General features: G+C 47.3%; 1 protein-coding gene across 1 annotated transcript in view; it reads right to left on the reverse strand.

The window, feature by feature from the left end:
• Nucleotides 1-10,818: 10,818 nt before the first annotated feature.
• LOC148686488 (angiopoietin-related protein 7-like) overlaps nucleotides 10,819-21,057 on the reverse strand; it is a 12,079-nt gene continuing 1,840 nt past the window's right edge. The window contains exons 2-5 of the mRNA XM_088667067.1: nucleotides 17,759-17,896; nucleotides 15,727-15,943; nucleotides 13,215-13,410; nucleotides 10,819-10,965 (exon numbers count right to left, since the gene is read on the reverse strand). Of these exons, the coding sequence (XP_088523193.1) occupies nucleotides 10,819-10,965; nucleotides 13,215-13,410; nucleotides 15,727-15,943; nucleotides 17,759-17,896 (698 nt within the window). The remainder of the gene's footprint in view (nucleotides 10,966-13,214; nucleotides 13,411-15,726; nucleotides 15,944-17,758; nucleotides 17,897-21,057) is intronic.

A 21,057-nucleotide genomic window follows, 5' to 3' on the forward strand; every position in this document is an offset into this window, starting at 1 on the left:
AGCAAGAAGGGAGCCAGTTCATCCTCACTAGGAAGGGAGTTCCAAAGTTGTCTGGAAGCAGCCACCACCAAGAAGGCCCTTTCCTGCATCCCTAAGCATGCCTGGGTGGGTGGTGGGACTGAGAGATGAGAGATGAGTGTTGAGGTGTCTGCATTGGAAGGCACACACATGTATTGGGGGGGACAAATTCTTCGGGGGGGGTTACTTTAGTGGGGTTGGGATTTAAACATAAATTCTGCATCAATATTTAAAAAGACACCCTGCTTTTCCAGCTCGTGTGAGTTGCCCATTGCAGCTTCCATTTGCACGTGAAAAGCAATCAACACTTTCCTTAAAAGGCAAATAAAATGCAACAGACAACATAAGATTATTTACCAAAACAGAGCAAGAAACTTGGCAGGGAGGTGGGGGCGGGAGACAAAGATGTGTCAGAACCAACAAGCATTTTCAAATGCAAGATTTCAAACCCTGCTAGCTCTCTCCTCCTCTATGAATTTGTCATTTAAGACGAATCGTTACACAGTCCAAATATTTTATCAGGAGAAAGTCCCACTTCACCCAAATCAGTGGAGAGTGTTTGGCCAAACCCTAGAGATCCATTTCAATAGGGCTATCTGTGGACTATGCATCTCTGCCCGCTGCATATCAAGAGGATTAAAATATCTTGTTAAAATTGGGGAATTGCAAAGGCAAAAAATTGCAGAAGGGAATTGCAAAGGCAAAAAAAAGCAAAGAGGAAACCAGTTCACAGCGCCCACATCTTGACACCTCTGGGCTAACAGAGGAAGGGCTTCTGGGAAAGGACCAGAACTCAGCAGAACTCAACATCTGCTTAGAGCACAGAAGGTCCAAGATTCAATCCTCAGCATCTTCAGGAAGCGCTGTGAGAATCCCTGCTTGAAACCCTGGGAACGTCCCTGGCAGTACTAAGATAGATGGACCTTGTCAGCTTCCTATGCTCCTATGCTAGGGTTTTGCAACGCCCCTGCAAGAACTTTGGATATTGGTATTTGTCGCTCAGGCGCAGGGATGAACACACCTGTCAGTTTAGGTCCCTCTTAGTTCTTTAGACGGACGCAGGTGGCGCTGTGGTCTAAACCACGGAGCATAGGGCTTGCCGATCAGAAGGTTGGCAGTTCGAATCCCCGCAACGGGGTGAGCTCCCGTTGTTCGGTCCCAGCTCCTGCCCACCTAGCAGTTCGAAAGCACGTCAAGTGCAAGTAGATAAATAGGTACCGCTCCGGCGGGAAGGTAAACGGCGTTTCCGTGTGCAGCTCTGATTCGCCAGAAGTGGCTTAGTCATGCTGGCCTCATGACCCAGAAGCTGTCTGTGGACAAACACCGGCTCCCTCGGCCTATAGAGCGAGATGAGCGCAGAACCCCAGAGTCATCCGCAACTGGACCTAACAGTCGGGGTACCTTTACCTTTTTACCTTTTTTAGTTTTTCAATTTTCCAGGCTTTCAGTTCAGATCTCTACATTTCTGCATCAGTTTGCTATTATTAATTTTTTAAAGGCCCCCATGAAAATTCATTGTATATAACTTCCCCTGACACATAGATTTCCATATGCAATTTAGCCTAACAAGATATACTTACATATGTCGCTTTCACGAATATATGCACACTTCCCAGCTAACAAATGCATTTTGGTACACTTGAATTGGTTGGTGAATCACAATGCAAAATTCAGAGAAGTGTGGATTTTGAAATATAGCTGTATTTTGGTCCGCCAAGGCTGAATTAGGCAAGGTCACATTAACACTTGAACCAAGTTGAATTCCCCGTCCCCTTGCCCTGTTCCTGCTCAGAAGATATCTTTTCCTCTCTGCTGCAAAACCCAAATTTGCACTGAGGGATGCTGCAGGATGCAGTAAACAAAGCGGAAAATGCTCGGATGAAACCTGATTGGCCTATGGCTGTTGCTTAGCAATGGCTGATACCTTCGATACCTAATGGCTGAAGCAGCAGGGAGATGCTCTGGAGATGCAGGGAAGGAATGCAGTTCTATGACCAAAGAACTGGTTTTATATCTTTATCACACACACACACACACACACACACACACACACACACACACACACACCACTGTGTCGTAACACATCTTCTCTTCTTTGGCGATCACTCATAGCCGAGTAAGACTGTCTTCCATAAATACGGTTTTAATAGTGAGTCCGTAAGTGACTGCGGAGGCCAAATCTGGATCCACAGGTCCTTCCAAAGTGGGGATATAGGTTTCCGGGCAGGAGTTGATAACGGTGCGGATTTTCCAAGCGTGCCTTCCTCTTAGCACGTTTCTTCCTTTCGTCCTGAGTTCTGAGTGTCTTCAAAGCCCATGACACCTTCGGTATAGGCTGTTCTCCAACTGAAGTGCTCGCAAGCCAGTGTTTCCCAGTTGTTGGTGTTTTGTTGTTGTTGTTTAGTCGTTTAGTCGTGTCCGACTCTTCGTGACCCCATGGACCATAGCACGCCAGGCACTCCTGTCTTGCACTGCCTCCCGTAGTTTGGTCAAACTCATGTTCGTAGCTTCGAGAACACTGTCCAACCATCTTGTCCTCTGTCGTCCCCTTCTCCTTGTGCCCTCCATCTTTCCCAACATCAGGGTCTTTTCCAAGGATTCTTCTCTTCTCATGAGGTGGCCAAAGTATTGGAGCCTCAGCTTCACGATCTGTCCTTCCAGGGAGCACTCAGGGCTGATTTCCTTAAGAATGGATAGGTTTGATCTTCTAGCAGTCCATGGGACTCTCAAGAGTCTCCTCCAGCACCATAATTCAAAAGCATCAATTCTTCGGCGATCAGCCTTCTTTATGGTCCAGCTCTCACTTCCATACATCACTACTGGGAAAACCATAGCTTTAACTATACGGACCTTTGTCGGCAAGGTGATGTCTCTGCTTTTTAAGATGCTGTCTAGGTTTGTCATTGCTTTTCTCCCAAGAAGCAGGCGTCTTTTAATTTCGTGACTGCTGTCACCATCTGCAGTGATCAAGGAGCCCAAGAAAATAAAATCTCTCACTGCCTCCATTTCTTCCCCTTCTATTTGCCAGGAGGTGATGGGACCAGTGGCCATGATCTTGGTTTTTTTTTGTTGGTGTTTATACTACATTTTTAAAAAGATTTGCCTTGAGAGAGTCTTTAAACCTCTTTTGTTTTCCACTGGTATTTCACTTTCCATTTTTAAGTTCGGAGTAGAGTAGTTGCTTTGGAAGATGATAAAATAGGCATCCACACAACACGGCCAGTCCAATGACGTTGATGTTGAAGAATCAACATCAGCTGTCAGAATCAACCCCCTTGGCAGGGGGTTGGACTGGATGGCCCTTGTGGTCTCTTCCAACTCTATGATTCTATGAATCATCGCTTCGACACTGGTGATCTTTGCTTCTTCCAGTACACTGACTGGTATGAGTTCGCCTGTCTTCCAAGTGATGTGTATACTTTTTCCGAGACACCGTTGATGGAATCTTTTGAGGAGTTGAAGATGCCGTTTATAAGTTGTCCATGTTTGACAAGCATACAGTAAAATTGGTAGTACACATATACCCCACTGTGTCATAAAACATACCAAAGTAGGAACATAAGAAGTGTGTGCTGGATCAGGCCATCTTGCCCAGCATCCCATTCTTACAGTGGCCAACCTGCAGGAAATCATCTAGCAGGATTTGAGCACAAGAGCTCTCTCCCCTCCTATGGTTTCCAGCGACTGGCATTCAGAAGCATGGCTGCCTCTGACCGTGGAAGCGGAGCATGGCCACCGTGGTTAGTAGCCGTCAATAGCCCTCTCCTCCTCCAAGAATTTGTAGGTAGCCGTGTTGGTCTGAGTCGAGACAAAAATAAATAAATCCTTCAGTAGCACCTTAAAGACCAACTAAGTTTTTATTTTGGTATGAGCTTTCGTGTGCATGCACACTTCTTCAGATACACTGAAACAGAAGTAACCAGACCCTTATGTATATTCAGAGGGTGGGGTGTGTGTGATGGGGATGGGTGATGGGCTGATAGGACTGGTAAACCTGTTGATTTAACTAAGCACTGCAGGAAGAAGTGGTTTACAATATCTGTCCATCCATCTATGCATCTATCATAAAAAAACATTAAAAATAGATCTTTTTTATTTAAAAAATACAAATTAAAATGAGAAACTATCAAGTAACTATTACAGAATGATGAATTCTTAATTGCCTGCATCATCATAATTTATTGTTTATTTGTCTCCCATCTGACTGGGTGCCAACAACATAAGGTAAAGGTAAAGGGACCCTTGACCATTAGGTCCAGTCGTGACCGACTCTGGGGTTGCACACTCATCTCGCATTATTGGCCGAGGGAGCCGGTGTACAGCTTCCAGGTCATGTGGCCAGCATGACAAAGCCGCTTCTGGCAAACCAGAGCAGCACACGGAAACGCCGTTTACCTTCCCGCTATAGTGGTTCCTATTTATCTACTTGCATTTTGATGTGCTTTCAAACTGCTAGGTTGGCAGGAGCTGAGACCAAGCAACGGGAGCTCACCCCGTCACAGGGATTCGAACCGCCAACCTTCTGATCAGCAAGCCCTAGGCTCAGTGGTTTAGCCCACAGCGCCACTAACTTCATTCAAATCCCTCCTCAAAACCAACTTTTCCCGAGACACAGCTTCAGTTTCCTCTGTCCTACTGTAACTCAGTTTGGGTATTTTACTATGGTTCACTCATTTTTAAATATTTTTTTACAGGGTATCCACACGGCATATTACAATAAATAAATAATAATAAATATATAGTCTTTAAAAAAAAAAAACCCTCAATGGAGTATCTGTGCAACTTCCTACTGGGCACCTCAGGTGAGATATTCATTAGTGGAAGCTGTCCCCAGTTCCAGTCACCACACAGAGGCATCTTAATATCCAAAATAGTTCACTGCTGCAGAAGATAAGGCTTCAGCAATACAATTCCAGACACTGATATATAAATAGAGCTTGTAGGCTTTGCAGACGCAGTGAAAGATACTATGTATATATGCAAGTAAAAAGGATTTCTATTGCTCCAGCAATTCCAAGGAGTAATGGACAGACTCACTGACTGACTGGCACACAGTTGAGTGGCAAGCCCTAATCACTTCTATAGATGGCACAGTTTGCTTATCTATAATAATAATAATAATAATAATAATAATAATAATAATAATAATAATATATTTATGCCCCGCCCATCTGGCTGGGTTTCCCCAGCCACTCTGGGCGGCTTCCAACAAAACATTAAAATACAATAATCTATTAAACATTAAAAGCCTCCCTAAACAGGGCTGCCTTCAGATGTTTTCTAAATATCAGGTAGTTGTTTATCTTTTTGACATCTGATAGGAGGGTGTTCCACAGGGCAGGCGCCACCACCGAGAAGGCCCTCTGCCTGGTTCCCTGTAACTTGGTTTCTTGCAGTGAGGGAACTGCCAGAAGGCCCTCGGCGCTGGATCTCAGTGTCCGGGCAGAACGGTGGGGGTGGAGAAGCTCCTTCAGGTATACTGGGGTGATATGTGCCCATGAAAAAAACCAAAAAACCCTTTGTCCACACTCAGTTTCTCCAACATTTCCCCAGGTGTAGATGCTATTTTCCTTCTCAGTGGCCTGTCTCACCTAGGCACCATCTCTGCCACTTTAACCCTTCCCTTTCCAAACACCGTTGGCTTTTTCTCCCTCTCCCCCAGCACACACAAAATTGTAGTGATGGCAAATCGTTCAGGACTGCAGAAAGGGCAGGAAAGGATATTTAACCTTTTGGACACACATAATCGCCCCACTGAAAATTGCCCCCCTCCACATACAGGGCTGGGAAAGCGGGGCTGCCCACGTTATTACAGGGCGTCATTGGGAAGCACAGTTGCTATTTCGCTGGCAGCTTAAAGCAGAACAGCAATAATGGGGTGCTACAAAATTGTCCACACCTGGAAGCACCCTGAACACGAGCGTGTTCGACTTTAAGGGCAGCATAATACTTCCCTGTTTATCTCTGCCACCACTTTCCTGTGTCAAATTTTAGATTGTAAGCTCCTACTGGCAGGGACCTTTAGCAGTGTTTCTCAACCGGGGGCTATATGGCCCCCTGCCCCCCCGGATATTCCAAGGGGGTTGCAGGTGAAATTAAGGTCAGATCATGAAGCTGAGGCTCCAAGACTTTGGCCACCTCATGAGAAGAGAAGACTCCCTGGAAAAGACCCTGATGTTGGGAAAGATTGAGGGCACAAGGAGAAGGGGACGACAGAGGATGAGATGGTTGGACAGTGTTCTCGAAGCTACGAACATGAGTTTGACCAAACTGCGGGAGGCAGTGGAAGACAGGAGTGCCTGGTGTGCTCTGGTCCGTGGGGTCACGAAGAGTCGGACACGACTAAACGACTAAACAACAAATATACTTATAATTATAAAAATTATGAACATGTTCTGTTTACAAACAAAATAGCTAGCTTTCTACTGGTAGGACAGGGGGTATACAGGAAGGAAACAAGGTTGTAGCGGGGCCACTGTCGGAAAAAGGTTGAGAAACACTGTTCTAAAGCATCACCCATCCTTCCATTCATGCATCTTTCTACCTAATATACCAGCAGGTGGCAATATAATCCAATAAGTGGTCCAGTTTTGTGATGAAGTTTGGGATATACCCAGACCCTCTCAAAATTCATGTTGCACTTTTCCATTCCTCATTTTTTGGGCTATTTGGACATTTCCATACCTACTTTTCTCCTTGACGTTGAGGGGCTCCGCCGTGCATCACACACCACGATGTCATGTGCGTAATTCATTGCGCATCACAGCTTCAGTGGCTGGCTCCTCCAGAGCACTTGACCTCCTTCAGACAACATGATGTCGTTGCATGTGGAAGCCCCATCCCCTCTGCTCAGCAATTTCATATGGAATCTGGGAGGTTCAGATTTGTTCTTGGACCCTTTGCGGAAGCAACTTTGGGGGACCTGCCTTTTGGCTAAAATGAACAAGGGAAACTCTCAGGTCCCTGAATTAGGGCAGTGGGCAGTGAGCGCTTGTGGGGTGTAACATAAGCGTCAAATACAATATTTCCGGTTTGCCTAGAGTGGACAAGCAGGGGGATGTTGGTCCAGCCAGTTGAACTTCCTGTCACACCTGGTCTGGAGCATCCTTCCTTTGCATGTGAACAGGTAGGTGGGCGTGACCCTGGCAGACCCCACAAATGGTCCAGTCACGCAGCCACCTTCCTCTCTTTCGATGCTGCTTCTTCTCTTGGACTACACTGCTGGCTCTCAGCCAGCAGCATGTGGGATCAGTTCCCATATGGCAGGCATGTCCAACAGGTAGATCGTAATCTACCGGTAGATCACTGGATGTCTGTGGTAGATCACTGGTAGATCAGTGGCTCCCCCCAAAGAAGCTAAAAAACTTTGGCTGCCCGGAAAAAAGCTCAACATCTTTGCCCTGCACCCCTAAAATGACCTGAACCACAAAAAACAGTAACCCTCCCTCTCAGCTTCCCGGTTCTCGCCCAGGGTCCAAGAAAACTCTCAGCTCACCCACAAAAGTCTCACAATGAGAAAAACTCCTAGAAACAGTAGAGATCACTCTAGACTTGCTTTTCCTGGGCGGCTCAACTTTCAAGGCAGGTGGTCCTTCCTCAGGCTGCTCACACCTGCATCGTGTTTAGATGCCCTCTTCGCACCCAGTTCCATGAGTGGCAGATTTGTTGAGTTTCCCGGGGGTCCAGAGGGTGGGGAAAGTTGTTGTTGTTTAGTCGTGTCCAACTCTTCATGACCCCATGGACCAGAGCACGCCAGGCACTCCTGTCTTCCACTGCCTCCCGCAGTTTCGTCAAACTCATGTTCGTAGCTTCGAGAACACTGTCCAACCATCTCGTCCTCTGTCGTCCCCTTCTCCTAGTGCCCTCAATCTTTCCCAACATCAGGGAAGGGAAAACAGGGCTTTCCTTACTTAAAAAAAGCTCAATGTCGCTTTCTTCCCTAAAGAAGCTCAACAACTTTTACGTCAACCCCCCAAAACAGGGCTTTCCTTCTTAAAAAAAAGCTCAACAACTTTGACCTGAACCCAAAAAAGGGGGGGTAGATCACTGCCAGTTTTTAAGTCTGTGAGTAGATCACTGTCTCTTGGAAGTTGGCCACCCCTGCCATATAGCATGAACTCAAACCCAGTGGTGTAGTAATGGGGGGGCGGTGGGGGTGTGCTGCCCCGGGCGGCAGGCTGGGTGGGGGGCAGCAGGTTGGACTTGGGGGTGGCCACCTCCAACGGCCACCGCTTCAAGCGCCCCTTGCCGCCCACGAGGAGGCGAGGCCAGGGTGCGCTGCAGAAAGAGCTCCGGTGGCTCCTGAGCCCAGCTCCTCTACGGCGTCTCCTCCCTGCTGGAGGAGCCGCCCTCCGCCAGCAGCGCAGCCCTCACCCGCCTCTACGATGACCCTGAAGAAAGCCAGGCGGTGGGCGAGCAGGACCAGCCCCTGCAGAGCCAGCGCAAACTGGCTGTGAGGAGAACCGCCTCGAGCGCGGTAAGGACGGGCGGAGGAAGGGCCAGAGGGAGAGGGTGAGGCCTGCTGGATGCCACCCGCCGCTGCCTGCTGTGTCACCCCATCGCCACGTCGTATCCCTCCTGTGCACGCATGCATTGTGATGCGGGCGTTGTGTGTCATGACGCATGTGTTGTGACGCACGATGCATGCGCACAATGGACACCCCGCCCCCTGGCAGGGTGCCTTTGAGTTTGCCGCCCCGGGTGGCTACGCCGCTGCTCAAACCCTCTTCTGTAACTCTAAGCTAAAGTCTACCTTCTGGGATCCAGCTGTGAACTGAATGTGAGTATACTTCTTATTACATTTAAAAGAAGACTGTTGTGTCTTCATTCTTTTAAGAGGGAATCAAAGGGATCTTAACAGGAATAATATAACTTAAGACAGGGGTCAGCAAACTTTTTCAGCAGGGGGCCGGTCCACTGTCCCTCAGACCTTGTGGGGGGCCGGACTATATTTTGAAAAAAAAAATGAACAAATTCCTATGCCCCACAAATAACCCAGAGATGCATTTTAAATAAAAGGACCCATTCTGCTCATGTAAAAACACCAGGCAGGCCCCACAAATAACCCAGAGATGCATTTTAAATAAAAGGACACATTCTACTCATGTAAAAATATGCTGATTCCTGGACCGTCCGCGGGCCAGATTTAGAAGGCGATTGGGCCGCATCCGGCCCCCGGGCCTTAGTTTGGGGACCCCTGACTTAAGATATTTATTCGAATCTGCAACTAGCTTCCTGCTGTGTAAAGAGGGGAATGTACTCTGCTTATGAATAAACTCACTAGCATGAGTTAGGAAGGATAATATTTAATCAACATTTCTTCTCCTGCTACCCACAACATTCCCACAGCACTGGGGTGCTTGTGGCGCAGGCCGGGTTCCCTGTGAAATCTGGCCGCAAGCAGGTTGTTAATCCCATGCAAAGGTTCTTCAAAACACATAAGATGTTTTATTCAGGTAAGATTTGGACAAAGCTTTGACATCAGGTCTACTGAGCTCCTAACAATTCTTCCACACTGATCTCCCCACCCCAAAATATTTACTTGGCAGCCCTTGCACGCCTATCCTCTTTCTGACACCTCTACCCCCAAACCCCACTCCGAGGTCTTTTGCCAGTGAGCAGTTGGTTGGCAAGACCACTTTGGAGAAGTTGTGTGACCTTATGGGAGATAGATTCTGACCACAGACCTGGCTGGAGAAATTGCACCTGCTGGTCCAGATCTCTGCTCTCAGCTCCCTCAAACGGTTCTGAGGTTGCCCCTGGCAGCTACAATTTTGCAGCCCACCCTACTCCCCCCACCCCGACTCCAAACTGAAGGGTCCTCCCCTCCACAGTGGACAGAAGCAGGGGGTGGATAATATTCCAGCTTCTGCTTTCAGGCATTCTGAAAATACAAGCCTCTCATTTTTCAGTTAATCCATTCCAAGGAAGGACGGAGTCTTTGCAGGAAAGCACCTCTAGCACCAAGGTCAGGAAAGCAAAAAGGCCCTTCCCCCCATTTTAAAGATCTGGAGGGTTTTGTTTTTACAAATCAAGCTGTATATACATTTTACGAAAAAAGTGAAAGTGATGCTGTCTCTTTTCTCCTCTTCTTCCAACGATGCTAAACAGTTCGGCTTCAAGGAGATATACCGTAGGTTCCTGTCACAAGGGTTCTCTGTGATACGCTGCAGAAATATGCCCCCCATTTGCAAAGCCTTCCATTTGCAAAGCAGTTCCTTTTGCTTGGCAGCAAGTGGCAATGGCGAACCCTCAAGGCTGAACAGGCAAGGTGTCCGAATGTCGGAAACATTAAGCGAAAGAGGGACTTCGGGGCCCAGCCCTCCCGCAAAGCCCAGCTTCTTCCAACAGAGGGCAGCACTGCACTGCTCCTAACTGGCGCCCATCAGTCTTCATAAAAATATACTGATATTCCAAACTCGTTTCGTTGGTTTCCTTTTTGTAGCTTGTTTCGTTCTGACAAAGAGCTGGACGCAGCCATTCCTCAAGAAGCCACGACTTCCGCTGGGCTGCCATCTCTCCAGCTTGCAGCCATCAAAGCGTCCACATTTAGGGAGAGCCCCAACCAGCCCTCATTCATCAAGGTAGCCTAGCTGCCAGAACGCGCACACACACACCCCAGCGAAAGTGCCCGAGGGCCGGATTCTGTCCGCTGCTCTTTGCATTGTCCATGTAACAGACTGACTGGCGTGAGGGGCCATGCCTCTGGACGGGCAGGTGTGGACTGCGATGCAGCTGTCCAGGGTCAGAGGTCATCCATCGCCCAGCTGTGATTTGATGAGAAGGAAATCCTGGGTTCCTTCATGGGGAGAGGTGGGGGCGGAAGGTGCGGGGGCGGATCATCATTGTGACTTTCTTGAGGGAGTAATAATCGGTGTCTTTCCAAGTGTACCAGACCACTCCATCGGGGCCAAGAATCTTGCGGTTCTTCAGAGAGTATCTTCCACCCTGCGCATATGGGCAACACAGGAGGAGAGGAGAGAGGGAAAGAGTTGGGGAAGAGAACAGAGGGTCAATTTGCACCCTTTTGCTAAAACCAGATGTGGAAGTCTGACACCTAGAGCTTAATGTGGGGTGGGAGGACCCAAGGCCCTCTAAATTAAGGGTGGGTGATTCTATCAATCTCCTCTTCTCATTTCTGCATCAGTTTATGATTGCTACTTTTTTTTTTTTACATCTTCATGAAAACCAGGAGCATTCTGGTGTAAATTCCTCCCAATATGCAGTGGTGTAGGAAGCCGCTCCGGCACCCGGAGTGGCAACCCGCTATGCTGCGCGCATGCGGGGCGTCACACATAGCGTGCACGTGCAGCGTTGCTACATACAATGCATGCATCGCTACGTAGCAACGCTGCACATGCGCACTATGTAGCGGCGCTACGCATGCGCGCTATGTAACAACACTGTGCAGCGCGCTACGTAGCACCGCTGCATATGCACGCTGTGTAGCGGGTTGCTGGTGGCGGCGCTCCAGTGCCGTGATCCTCTGCTGGAGCGCCGCCACCAGCAAACTGCGAGCAAGCCATGGAGCAAGGTGTTTAACCGGGTGGCTTGGGAGGCGCTGTTGCCCTGCCGCCCGGTAAAAAGCCTCACTCCGCAGCTTGCTCGCTCATCTGCTTGGTGCATGCAGAGGCAAGGGGCGTACCAAGTGTCACCCCCCTTCCAGGGTGGCACCTGGGTGTCGGAACGCCCCCATCGCCCTGCCCTTGCTACGCCCCGCTAATATGTACATTCCTGAGTATGCAATTTCCCCTAATCAACACATTTCTTGCAAGCGTTTTGCCTGCTCTTTTCACTAAGACATTCATTCTTATGATCACTCCCTGCCCCGCCCCCCGCCCCAGGAAAACTGCATTGCAAAATTCAGAAAAGAGCAAATTTGGAAAGGTGGCTGTATTTCACTTCACTGCATTTCTCTCCTATCCCCTTGCTCCAGATGTTTCTGGATTCTAACTCCCATCTCCTACTGACCCCTTTTAGCTGGGACTGATGGGGGGGGGGGTTAAACAACAACACTGTCATGTGGGACTGGGTGTGGCCTGGATTCGAATCCCCACCATTCCCTGTCTTCTGTGGTATTAAAAAAACTCTCTCATTGGTTGCAAGTCAGCTTCAAGGATGACACCTCCCTGTCACCCCAGTCCGATTGTTTGGAGAGGGAGATCCAGAAAATGCTATGGCCATGCCTGGTGACCCACCAGGGCCAAAATTACTTTCCTGTGCTTAGATTCAGGTAGGTAGCTGTGTTGGTCTGATGCAGTCAAAATAAATTTTAATTTTTTAAAAAATAAAAATAAAAAATGTCCAGAAGGTTCTGGGTATAAGCTTTTGTGTGCATGCACACTTCTTCAGATACACTGAAGACCCTTATATATAGTGGGAGGGTGGGGTGGGGTTTTTCTCAGAAGGGTAGTAGGAGATGGGTGATTGACTCAATGGGTATGGTAAACCTGTTGAGGACTGTTAACGACTGCAATTAGTCCTACAGGAAAAAGCAAGGAATAGTATGCAGGTGACCAAAACTAGCTTTAGCATATAGATTTACAGGGCCGGCCCTATTGCAAGGCTGAGTGGCGCCGGGCGCCAGGGCGCCGGGCCACCAGGGGGGTGCCATGCTGCGCCCGCCAGACAGCCGCGCTGGGAAACGGGGTGGGGGGCGCCAGATATGCTTAAGACGGCCCTGTAGATTAAGCATATATGTAGATTTAGCAATTTTTAGCATATTACACACACACACACTACCTTGCTTGAAGCTGAAATGAAAACCCGAGAAGGTGGGTGGGCTGTGTTTGGTTTGGCCAGGTGGTCCACAAGCTGCTGAGGCCAGCTCAGTGGTCTGACTAAAAGGTAAAGGTACCCCTGACCGTAAGGTCCAGTCGCGGACGACTCTGGGGTTGCGTGCTCATCTCCTGAGGGAGCTGGCGTTTGTCCGCAGACAGCTTCTGGGCCATGTGGCCAGCATGACAAAGCCATTTCTGGAGAACCAGAGCAGCACACGGAAACACTGTTTACCTTCCCACCAGAGTGGTACCTATTTATCTACTTGCACTTGACGTGCTTCCGAACTGCTAGGCTGGCAGGAGCTGGGACCGAGCAACGGGAGCTCACCCCGTCGTGGGGATTCGAACCGCCGACCTTCTGATCGGCAAGCCCAAGAGGCTCAGTGGTTTAGACCACAGCGCCACCTGCTGACTTACTTTGTAGTAAACGCCGTTGAGGTTGGAGAAGAAGCATTGGTGGTACCACCAGCCTCCGTGGGAGATGGTGGCACAGATATTCCCCGAGTCGGGCGTGCTGAAACTCCTCTTGTTGTGGTACCAGGCGAAGGAATCTTCCACCGTCCCGCTGAAGCCCTCCACATGCAGGCGGTAGTAATTCACCTCGTTCTCAATGCTGCAAGGCAACAGGGAAGGTTTCTGAGAGCATCATAGTGTTGGGTTCCAAGTCATCGCTCCTGAGCCGGGGCAACTTCAGAGGAAGGTGGTTTTGCGGAAATCGAAAGGCACGCTGTCCTTGGACTTCTTGTTTCCTAACCTCTGCACTCTGCAGGCGAGGGCCTCCCACAGACGCCGTATTATTTATTTCCTCATTAAAACATTTGTATATCTCTGTGCCATAAAACTATATACCGTATTGACCCGAATATAAGCCGCACCCAAATATAAGCTGCACCTTTAAAATTGGGGAGGGGGGAGAAAGAAAAAAATACCTGAATATAAGCCGCTCTCCTCCTGGCTCTCTCCCTTCCTGGCCTTGGGGGAGAGGATAGGGGACTACGCACGGGGCAGGAGCCACTTTGCCGCGCTCCTGGCACTGTTTGCCCCACACTCCTGGCTGCTTATCGCAAGGTGGCGAATATAAGCCGCAGTTTAACTTTTCACGGTTGGATTTTTTTTGGGGGGGGGGGGAAGCGTGGCTTATATTCAGGCCAATATGGTATATCAAAGCGGTTTACAGGAATAAAACCAGTGCTTTTTTCTGGGGGGTACGCAGGGGTACGCATACCCCTAAACATTTTGTGAATCTAAGTTTGGCCTCATTGAGGGGAGGTATTTCAATATGTATAGAAGTATTTTCAAGTGATGTATGTATGGAAGTAGTGATGTATGGAAGTGAGAGCTGGACCATAAAGAAGGCTGATCGCCGAAGAATTGACGCTTTTGAATTATGGTGCTGGAGGACTGGATGAATCCCAAGCCGGAATTAAGATTACCGGAAGAAATATCAACAACCTCAGATATGCTGATGACACAACCTTGATGGCAGAAAGTGAGGAGGAATTAAAGAACCTTTTAATGAGGGTGAAAGAGGAGAGTGCAAAATATGGTCTGAAGCTCAACATCACTGCAGATGGTGACAGCAGTCACGAAATTAAAAGAGGCCTGCTTCTTGGGGGAAAAGCAATGACAAACCTAGACAGCATCTTAAAAAGCAGAGACATCACCTTGCCGACAAAGGTCCGTATAGTTAAAGCTATGGTTTAAGTTAAAGAATCCCTGGAAAAGACCCTGATGTTGGGAAAGATGGAGGGCACAAGGAGAAGGGGACGACAGAGGACGAGATGGTTGGACAGTGTTCTTGAAGCTACGAACATGAGTTTGACCAAACTGTGGGAGGCAGTGGAAGACAGGAGTGCCTGGCGTGCTCTGGTCCATGGGGTCACAAAGAGTCGGACATGACTAAACGACTAAACAACAACAACAACAAAATTTCAATATGAGTAGGAAAATGAGAGTATCCCTCAACATTTTTTTTTAAAGAAAAGAAAGCACTGAATAAAACCATAAAAGGTTGAAAGCAGACGTCAACTGGCCACTGAGGAAGGATGAACTCATAGTGTCCAGCGCAGGCCTGGTGGAACGGAGGTGTTTGCAGTGGGCGTTTAAGTGGTGACATTAAAGGCTCAATTTCTTGTTGCTGTAAATGAGCCTTAGCAACTCGGGGAATGACCAGCGATATTCCTGCAGATGATCTCAGTGACCGAGTTGGGATGCAAGGATTCGGGTTAGTTTGCAAGGATACTTGTAATACCCTGAACCTAAGTCATTCGGGGCTTTGTAAATTAATACAAGCAACTGGCTCAGCCCTCTTATCGGAAGGACTGTTCCACGCAAAGTAGGAATCGGGCCTTTAGCATCATGGCACCTGCCCTTTGGAACTCCCTTCGCCTTGAATATAAGGTGCCTTCTCTGTTGCCCTTTTGGTGGCTACTGAAAGAACTTTCTCGTCCAACAAGCCTTTTAAAGCAAAGGTCTTTCCAGCTCCACATCTGCAATGGAATTGTTCTTCAGATGCTTTTCGATGTTTTAATTGCTTTGCGGCTTGTGCGTTTCCCAACCTGGGCTCCTTTGTGGGATGTAAATTTAAACAATTTGATTTATTTATCCATTTCATTTTTAAAAAATTAGACAAGCCCATTCAGATATTTAGAAAGTTTAAATTTTTTCCTGATGTCCCCTGCCCCCAAATTGATAATTTATGGTTTTATCTTTATTTTTTTGTAAACCACTTGGTTTTTTTGTTTTAACAATCAGGTGATATAGGAATGGCATGAAATAAATGAATAAAACAAATCCCTGACCATTGGGCATGCTGGCTCTTGGGGCAGTTCAACAACAGAGTGCTTTGGCTAGAGGAAAGCAACTAAAATATGGGTGGTATTTTGCTGGGCAGTGAGTAACCCAGGTGCCCTCTCACCTGAAGACCTACCTGAACAGCTGGTAAAAGGCATGTTTGTGCTTATTGTTCCAATCTTCCAGGTCGATGCGTAGGGAGTAGTCCCCTTGGCTGGTGATCTTGTGGATGTTTTCATTGCCCATCCAGAATTCACTGCTCAACTCCCCAAAGCCGTCTTTGTACTCGTTCCATGTCCGGTTGAAATTGACCGTGCCGTCCTGACGCCGCTGGATGACGGTCCAACCTCCACCTGCCACACAAGTGGGGCGAGAAATGTCACTGAACTGACAATCCAATTGAAGAAAAAAAAAACCCACCCTGATCTGAACTTCTCCCACCCCGATTGGAAGATTTAGGATGGATAAAAGAAAGGACTTCTTTGTGCAGCGCAGAGTTAAACTGTGGAACTCCCTCCCACAGGAGGCAGGGATGGCTAGCAGCCTATGATCTGTCTCCACGATTGAAGGCAGCGATGCTTCTGAATACCAGTTCCTGGAAATCACAGGAGGGGAGAGGGCTCTTGTGCTCAAATCCTGCTTGCAGGTTTCCCATAATGAGCATCTGGATGGTCATTGTGAGAAGAGGATGCTGGACCAAGGTGGGCTATTGGCCTCATCCAGCAGGCTTTTCTGATGTTCTTATGAAGGCAGGACTTAAAAGCTAGTCGCAGCATTTCTGTAAGATATTCAGTAATAATAATAATAATAATAATAATAATAATAATAATAATAATAATAATAATTTATTATTTATACCCCGCCCATCTGGCCGGGTTCCCCCAGCCACTCTGGGCGGTCTCCAACAAAATATTAAATACAGAAATCCATCCAACATTAAAAGATTCCCTAAACAGGGATGCCTTGAGATGCCTTCTAAAGGTCTGGTAATTGTTGTTCTCTTTGACCTCTGGTGGGAGGGCATTCCACAGGGTGGGTGCCACTACCGAGAAGGCCCTCTGCCTGGTTCCCTGTAACTTGGCTTCTCGCAATGAGGGAACTGCCAGAAGGCCCTTGGCGCTGGATCTCAGAACGATGGGGGTGGAGACGCTCCTTCAGGTATACTGGACCGAGGCCGTTTAGGGCTTTAAAGGTCAGCACCAACACTTTGAATTGTGCTCGGAAACGTACTCAGATTTCGATGTGCCTTTAAGTGTAAGATCACCTTTCTGTCTTTGCCGGAAGGGGACTGAAAAGAGTGGCCTTGAAGGTTGCAATGCAACAGGCCTAGCTCTGGTGGTGGGTACCTGGGGCAGCTTTCGGCCCCAGAGAGACCTTTATATAAGAACTTTGCCATAAGAACAGAAGAAGAGTAGCTGGATCAGACCAGCAGCCCATCTAGTATTACAGATATTGCACAGCTTGAGGCAACTGAGTGCATACAAATGGAATCCTTTTGGAATAAAACATTGTCCAGACCCACAAGTTTGATTTAAAGCTTTACTTGCAGAACTTTCTTCAAAACAGAACAAAAGAAACAATAAAAGATGCATCCATACAGTTGTACAATATCTTGTGCATGTCCAGCACAGGCTCAGGATGTTAAGAATAACTTTGCTTCTAGCAGAACACTCTCTCTCTCTCTCTCTCTCTCTCTCTCTCTCTCTCTCTCTCTCTCTCTCTCTCTCGCATCCTTACTAAGGCTATGCAATTCCTGGAGAGCTTCATTATCACATCTGACTCCCACTCTGGCTGGGAACAAAAGAACCAAAAGCAACTCCCTTCAAAATGGCAATTTGCAACTGAACATCTCTCATGTGATCTAAGGTTAAACACTCACATGTTAGCTAGCAGAGAACACCAACAGTTAATTCTCAACCCATCTAGGTGCTTAGAGAGCTCTTCTTTAGCTTCAATGGAATCTTCCAGTTAAACACACACAGGCATTCTCCATTCCAGTGTGAACTAAACAATTATACTTAACATCTAGTCCAGCACCCTGGAAGAGCCACTTCAGCAGAGAGGTGCACTTCAGCAAACCCTCTGTGGAAGAAGCAGTATCTGACCCTAGCATCTCGACATGTAAGGAAGCACCCGGGAGGACCCACTCCCATTGCCTCCTTCCATACCTTCCACGTCCATCTCGCACAGCACTTCAATGGGCAAACCTCCATCGGATGGCATGATGCTATAGACCCCCGACCGCCGGACCCCGTTGTAGTATATGGAGGCACAATCGATGGGGCAGTTCTTGGCATGTTTCACATCTGCCGGGTCAGAGGGGAGAGAAAAACCATTTCAAGGCATCATCCAGACTGAGTCCACAAACCAACAATTACAAACTGACTTTAATTGCTCCACCTAGGGTTGCCAGGGACGCAGGTGGCGCTGTGGGTTAAACCACAGAGCCTAGAGCTTGCCGATCAGAAGGTCGGCGGTTTGAATCCCTGCAACGGGGTGAGCTCCTGTTGCTCGGTCCCAGCTCCTGCCAACCTAGCAGTTCGAAAGCATATCAAAGTGCAAGTAGATAAATTGGGACCGCTACAGCGGGAAGGTGAACGCCATTTCTGTGTGCTGTTCTGGTTTGCCAGAAGTGGCTTTGTCATGCTGGCCACATGACCTGGAAGCTGTATGCCGGCTCCCTCGGCCAATAATGCAAGATGAGCGCCGCAACCCCAGAGTCGGTCACGACTGGACCTAATGGTCAGGGGTCCCTTTACCTTTACCTTAGGGTTGCCATATTTCAAGAAGTGAAAATCTGGACTCAAAAGTTGAGCTTTTTTGTGGGGGAGGGCCTCTTCCTCCCTCCCTCCTTCCCTCCCTCCCTCCTTTTGTTAAGCCTTTTTTGTGAAATCTTTAAAAAAAATGAAGTTTTAAAATATGAATGATGTATTGTTAAATGACAGGAAAATAGGTTTTGAGGATAAAAGGTCCAAATTTCAAACAGATCTGTTAGAAGGCAGAGTGAAATTGTTGTCGAAAATTTCTTGTTAGAGTGGTTTACAAAGGATGAGTTGACAAAAGATGAGTTGACAAAAGACAAAACAACAACAACAACAACAACAACAACAACAACAACAATTTATTATTTATACCCCACCCATCTGGCCGGGTACCCCCAGCCACGACTAAACAACAACAACAACAATCTATTGCTAGAATGGGAGGTCAAAGTTGAGGCGGTAAAAGAAACCATGAAAAAATGGGCATTTGATCTGGGGAAACCTATACAATTGGAACAATGGGAAAGACTGTGGAAAACATCATGGTAGTTTACAGCATTGGAAGGAATCAGAGAAATCATGATTAAGATGTTTTATAAATGGTACCTGACACCAGTTAAAATTCATAAAATGTATAAAACCAAAGATAACCTCTGCTGGAAATGTCAAAAGGGGGTGGGGACTTTCATACACATATGGTGGCATTGCGGTGGAATAAAATCTTTTTGGAATGAGATATTTGAAGAAATGAAAAAGATATTTAAATATAACATAAAAAAAAATAATCCCGAATCTTTCTTATTGGGAATGGTGGATGAGGAAATAAACAAACAAGATGAGAAGTTATTTTTATATGCAACAGCGGCGGTGAGAATCTTAATTGCCAAATATTGGAAGAAACAAGAGATTCCCAATATTGGAGAGTGGCAGGAAAAATTATTCAGTTATATAGAATTTGCTAATTAACAAATTCAATTAGAGGATGCAGTAATCAGAAATTTAATCAGAATTGGGGAAAGTTCGGGGATTATATGAAAAGGCACTGCCCCTCTATGAAGACTTGGATTTATTTTTAATATTCCGTAGTGATTCAATAAAATCCATAATGATTCCCCCCCCCCAAAAAAAACGAGAATGAAGGGAAGCAGTATGAGAGTTTATTAGCCCGGGATGATGACAAGTGGAAGTCTGTTTATATGAAGAGTTTATACAAAGTTAAAAGAAACTATTTTATTTGATATACATGATTTGATTTAGGTTATGATTTAGGTATTTAGTGAGGAGGAATTAAAGAACCTTTAAATGAGGGTGAAAGAGGAGAGTGCTAAATATGGTCTGAAGCTCAACATCAAAAAAACCCAGATCATGGCCACTGGTCCCATCACCTCCTGGCAAATAGAAGGGGAAGAAATGGAGGCAGTGAGAGATTTTACTTTCTTGGGCTCCTTGATCACTGCAGATGGTGACAGCAGTCACGAAATTAAAAGAGGCCTGCTTCTTGGGGGAAAAGCAATGACAAACCTAGACAGCATCTTAAAAAGCAGAGACATCACCTTGCCGACAAAGGTCCGTATAGTTAAAGCTATGGTTTTCCCAGTAGTGATGTATGGAAGTGAGAGCTGGACCATAAAGAAGGCTGATTGCCGAAGAATTGATGCTTTTGAATTATGGTGCTGGAGGAGACTCTTGAGAGTCCCATGGACTGCAAGAAGATCAAACCTATCCATTCTGAAGGAAATCAGCCCTGAGTGCTCCCTGGAAGGACAGATTGTGAAGCTGAGGCTCCAATACTTTGGCCACCTCATGAGAAGAGAAGAATCATTGGAAAAGACCCCGATGTTGGGAAAGATTGAGGGCACAAGGAGAAGGGGATGACAGAGGACGAGATGGTTGGACAGTGTTCTCGAAGCTACGAACATGAGTCTGACCAAACTGCGGGAGGCAGTGCAAGACAGGAGTGCCTGGCGTGCTATGGTCCATGGGGTCACGAAGAGTCGGACACGACTGAACGACTAAACAACAACAACATGATTTAGGTATTTATTATTATGTTTTTGATTTGTATATTTTGTATGTTTCGTTTGTTTCGTTTATTTTATTTGTATGTATTTCCTTTGTCTATTTTTGATTTGAATTTCAATAAAGTTTGAAAAAGAAAAATAGAAAAAAAGAGCCCCACCCAAGCGCAGTGACCAGAGTCCCTCTTCTTGCTGCCGAACGCCTCTCCCCTGGGCCCAGGGCCATCCGAGGTGACTCTGCTTACGTAGCCTCGGTGTGCAGTAGTGGGATGAGAGGCGGACTGACCTGGTCTACATCCCGCTTAAAGCCACGGGGGACAGCGAGCACAAAGCATCCAGAACTGGCCGGCTTAAAGGATTGCTGGCCCAGAGGCGTCCTTTTCCCTTCTCCTACGTCACGGACTTTGGCTGGATTTGGGCTAGTGGGTGAAAGTCTTTATCAGATAATCCCAGCTGGAGGATATGTGAAGGGTTCTGTCGACCTGGTTGTTGTTATGGGATCAAATCCCTCAAACAAGAGAAACGCCACCACAAACACCATTAAGGGCATTTCGTTTGGGAGCTTAGGCTGGGGAGAGGACCGGGAGACAAAAGGGGTCAGGGATGCCCCACAGAATCCAGAGGAGGTGCTGAATGGAGGCTCAGGATGGGGTTGGGGAGGTGATGAAATCAATGCACGATCAAGGA

Source organism: Zootoca vivipara, chromosome 3 (genome assembly GCF_965207765.1).
Source record: "Zootoca vivipara chromosome 3, rZooViv2.hap1.1, whole genome shotgun sequence".
In the NCBI taxonomy this organism is placed as follows: domain Eukaryota; kingdom Metazoa; phylum Chordata; class Lepidosauria; order Squamata; family Lacertidae; genus Zootoca; species Zootoca vivipara.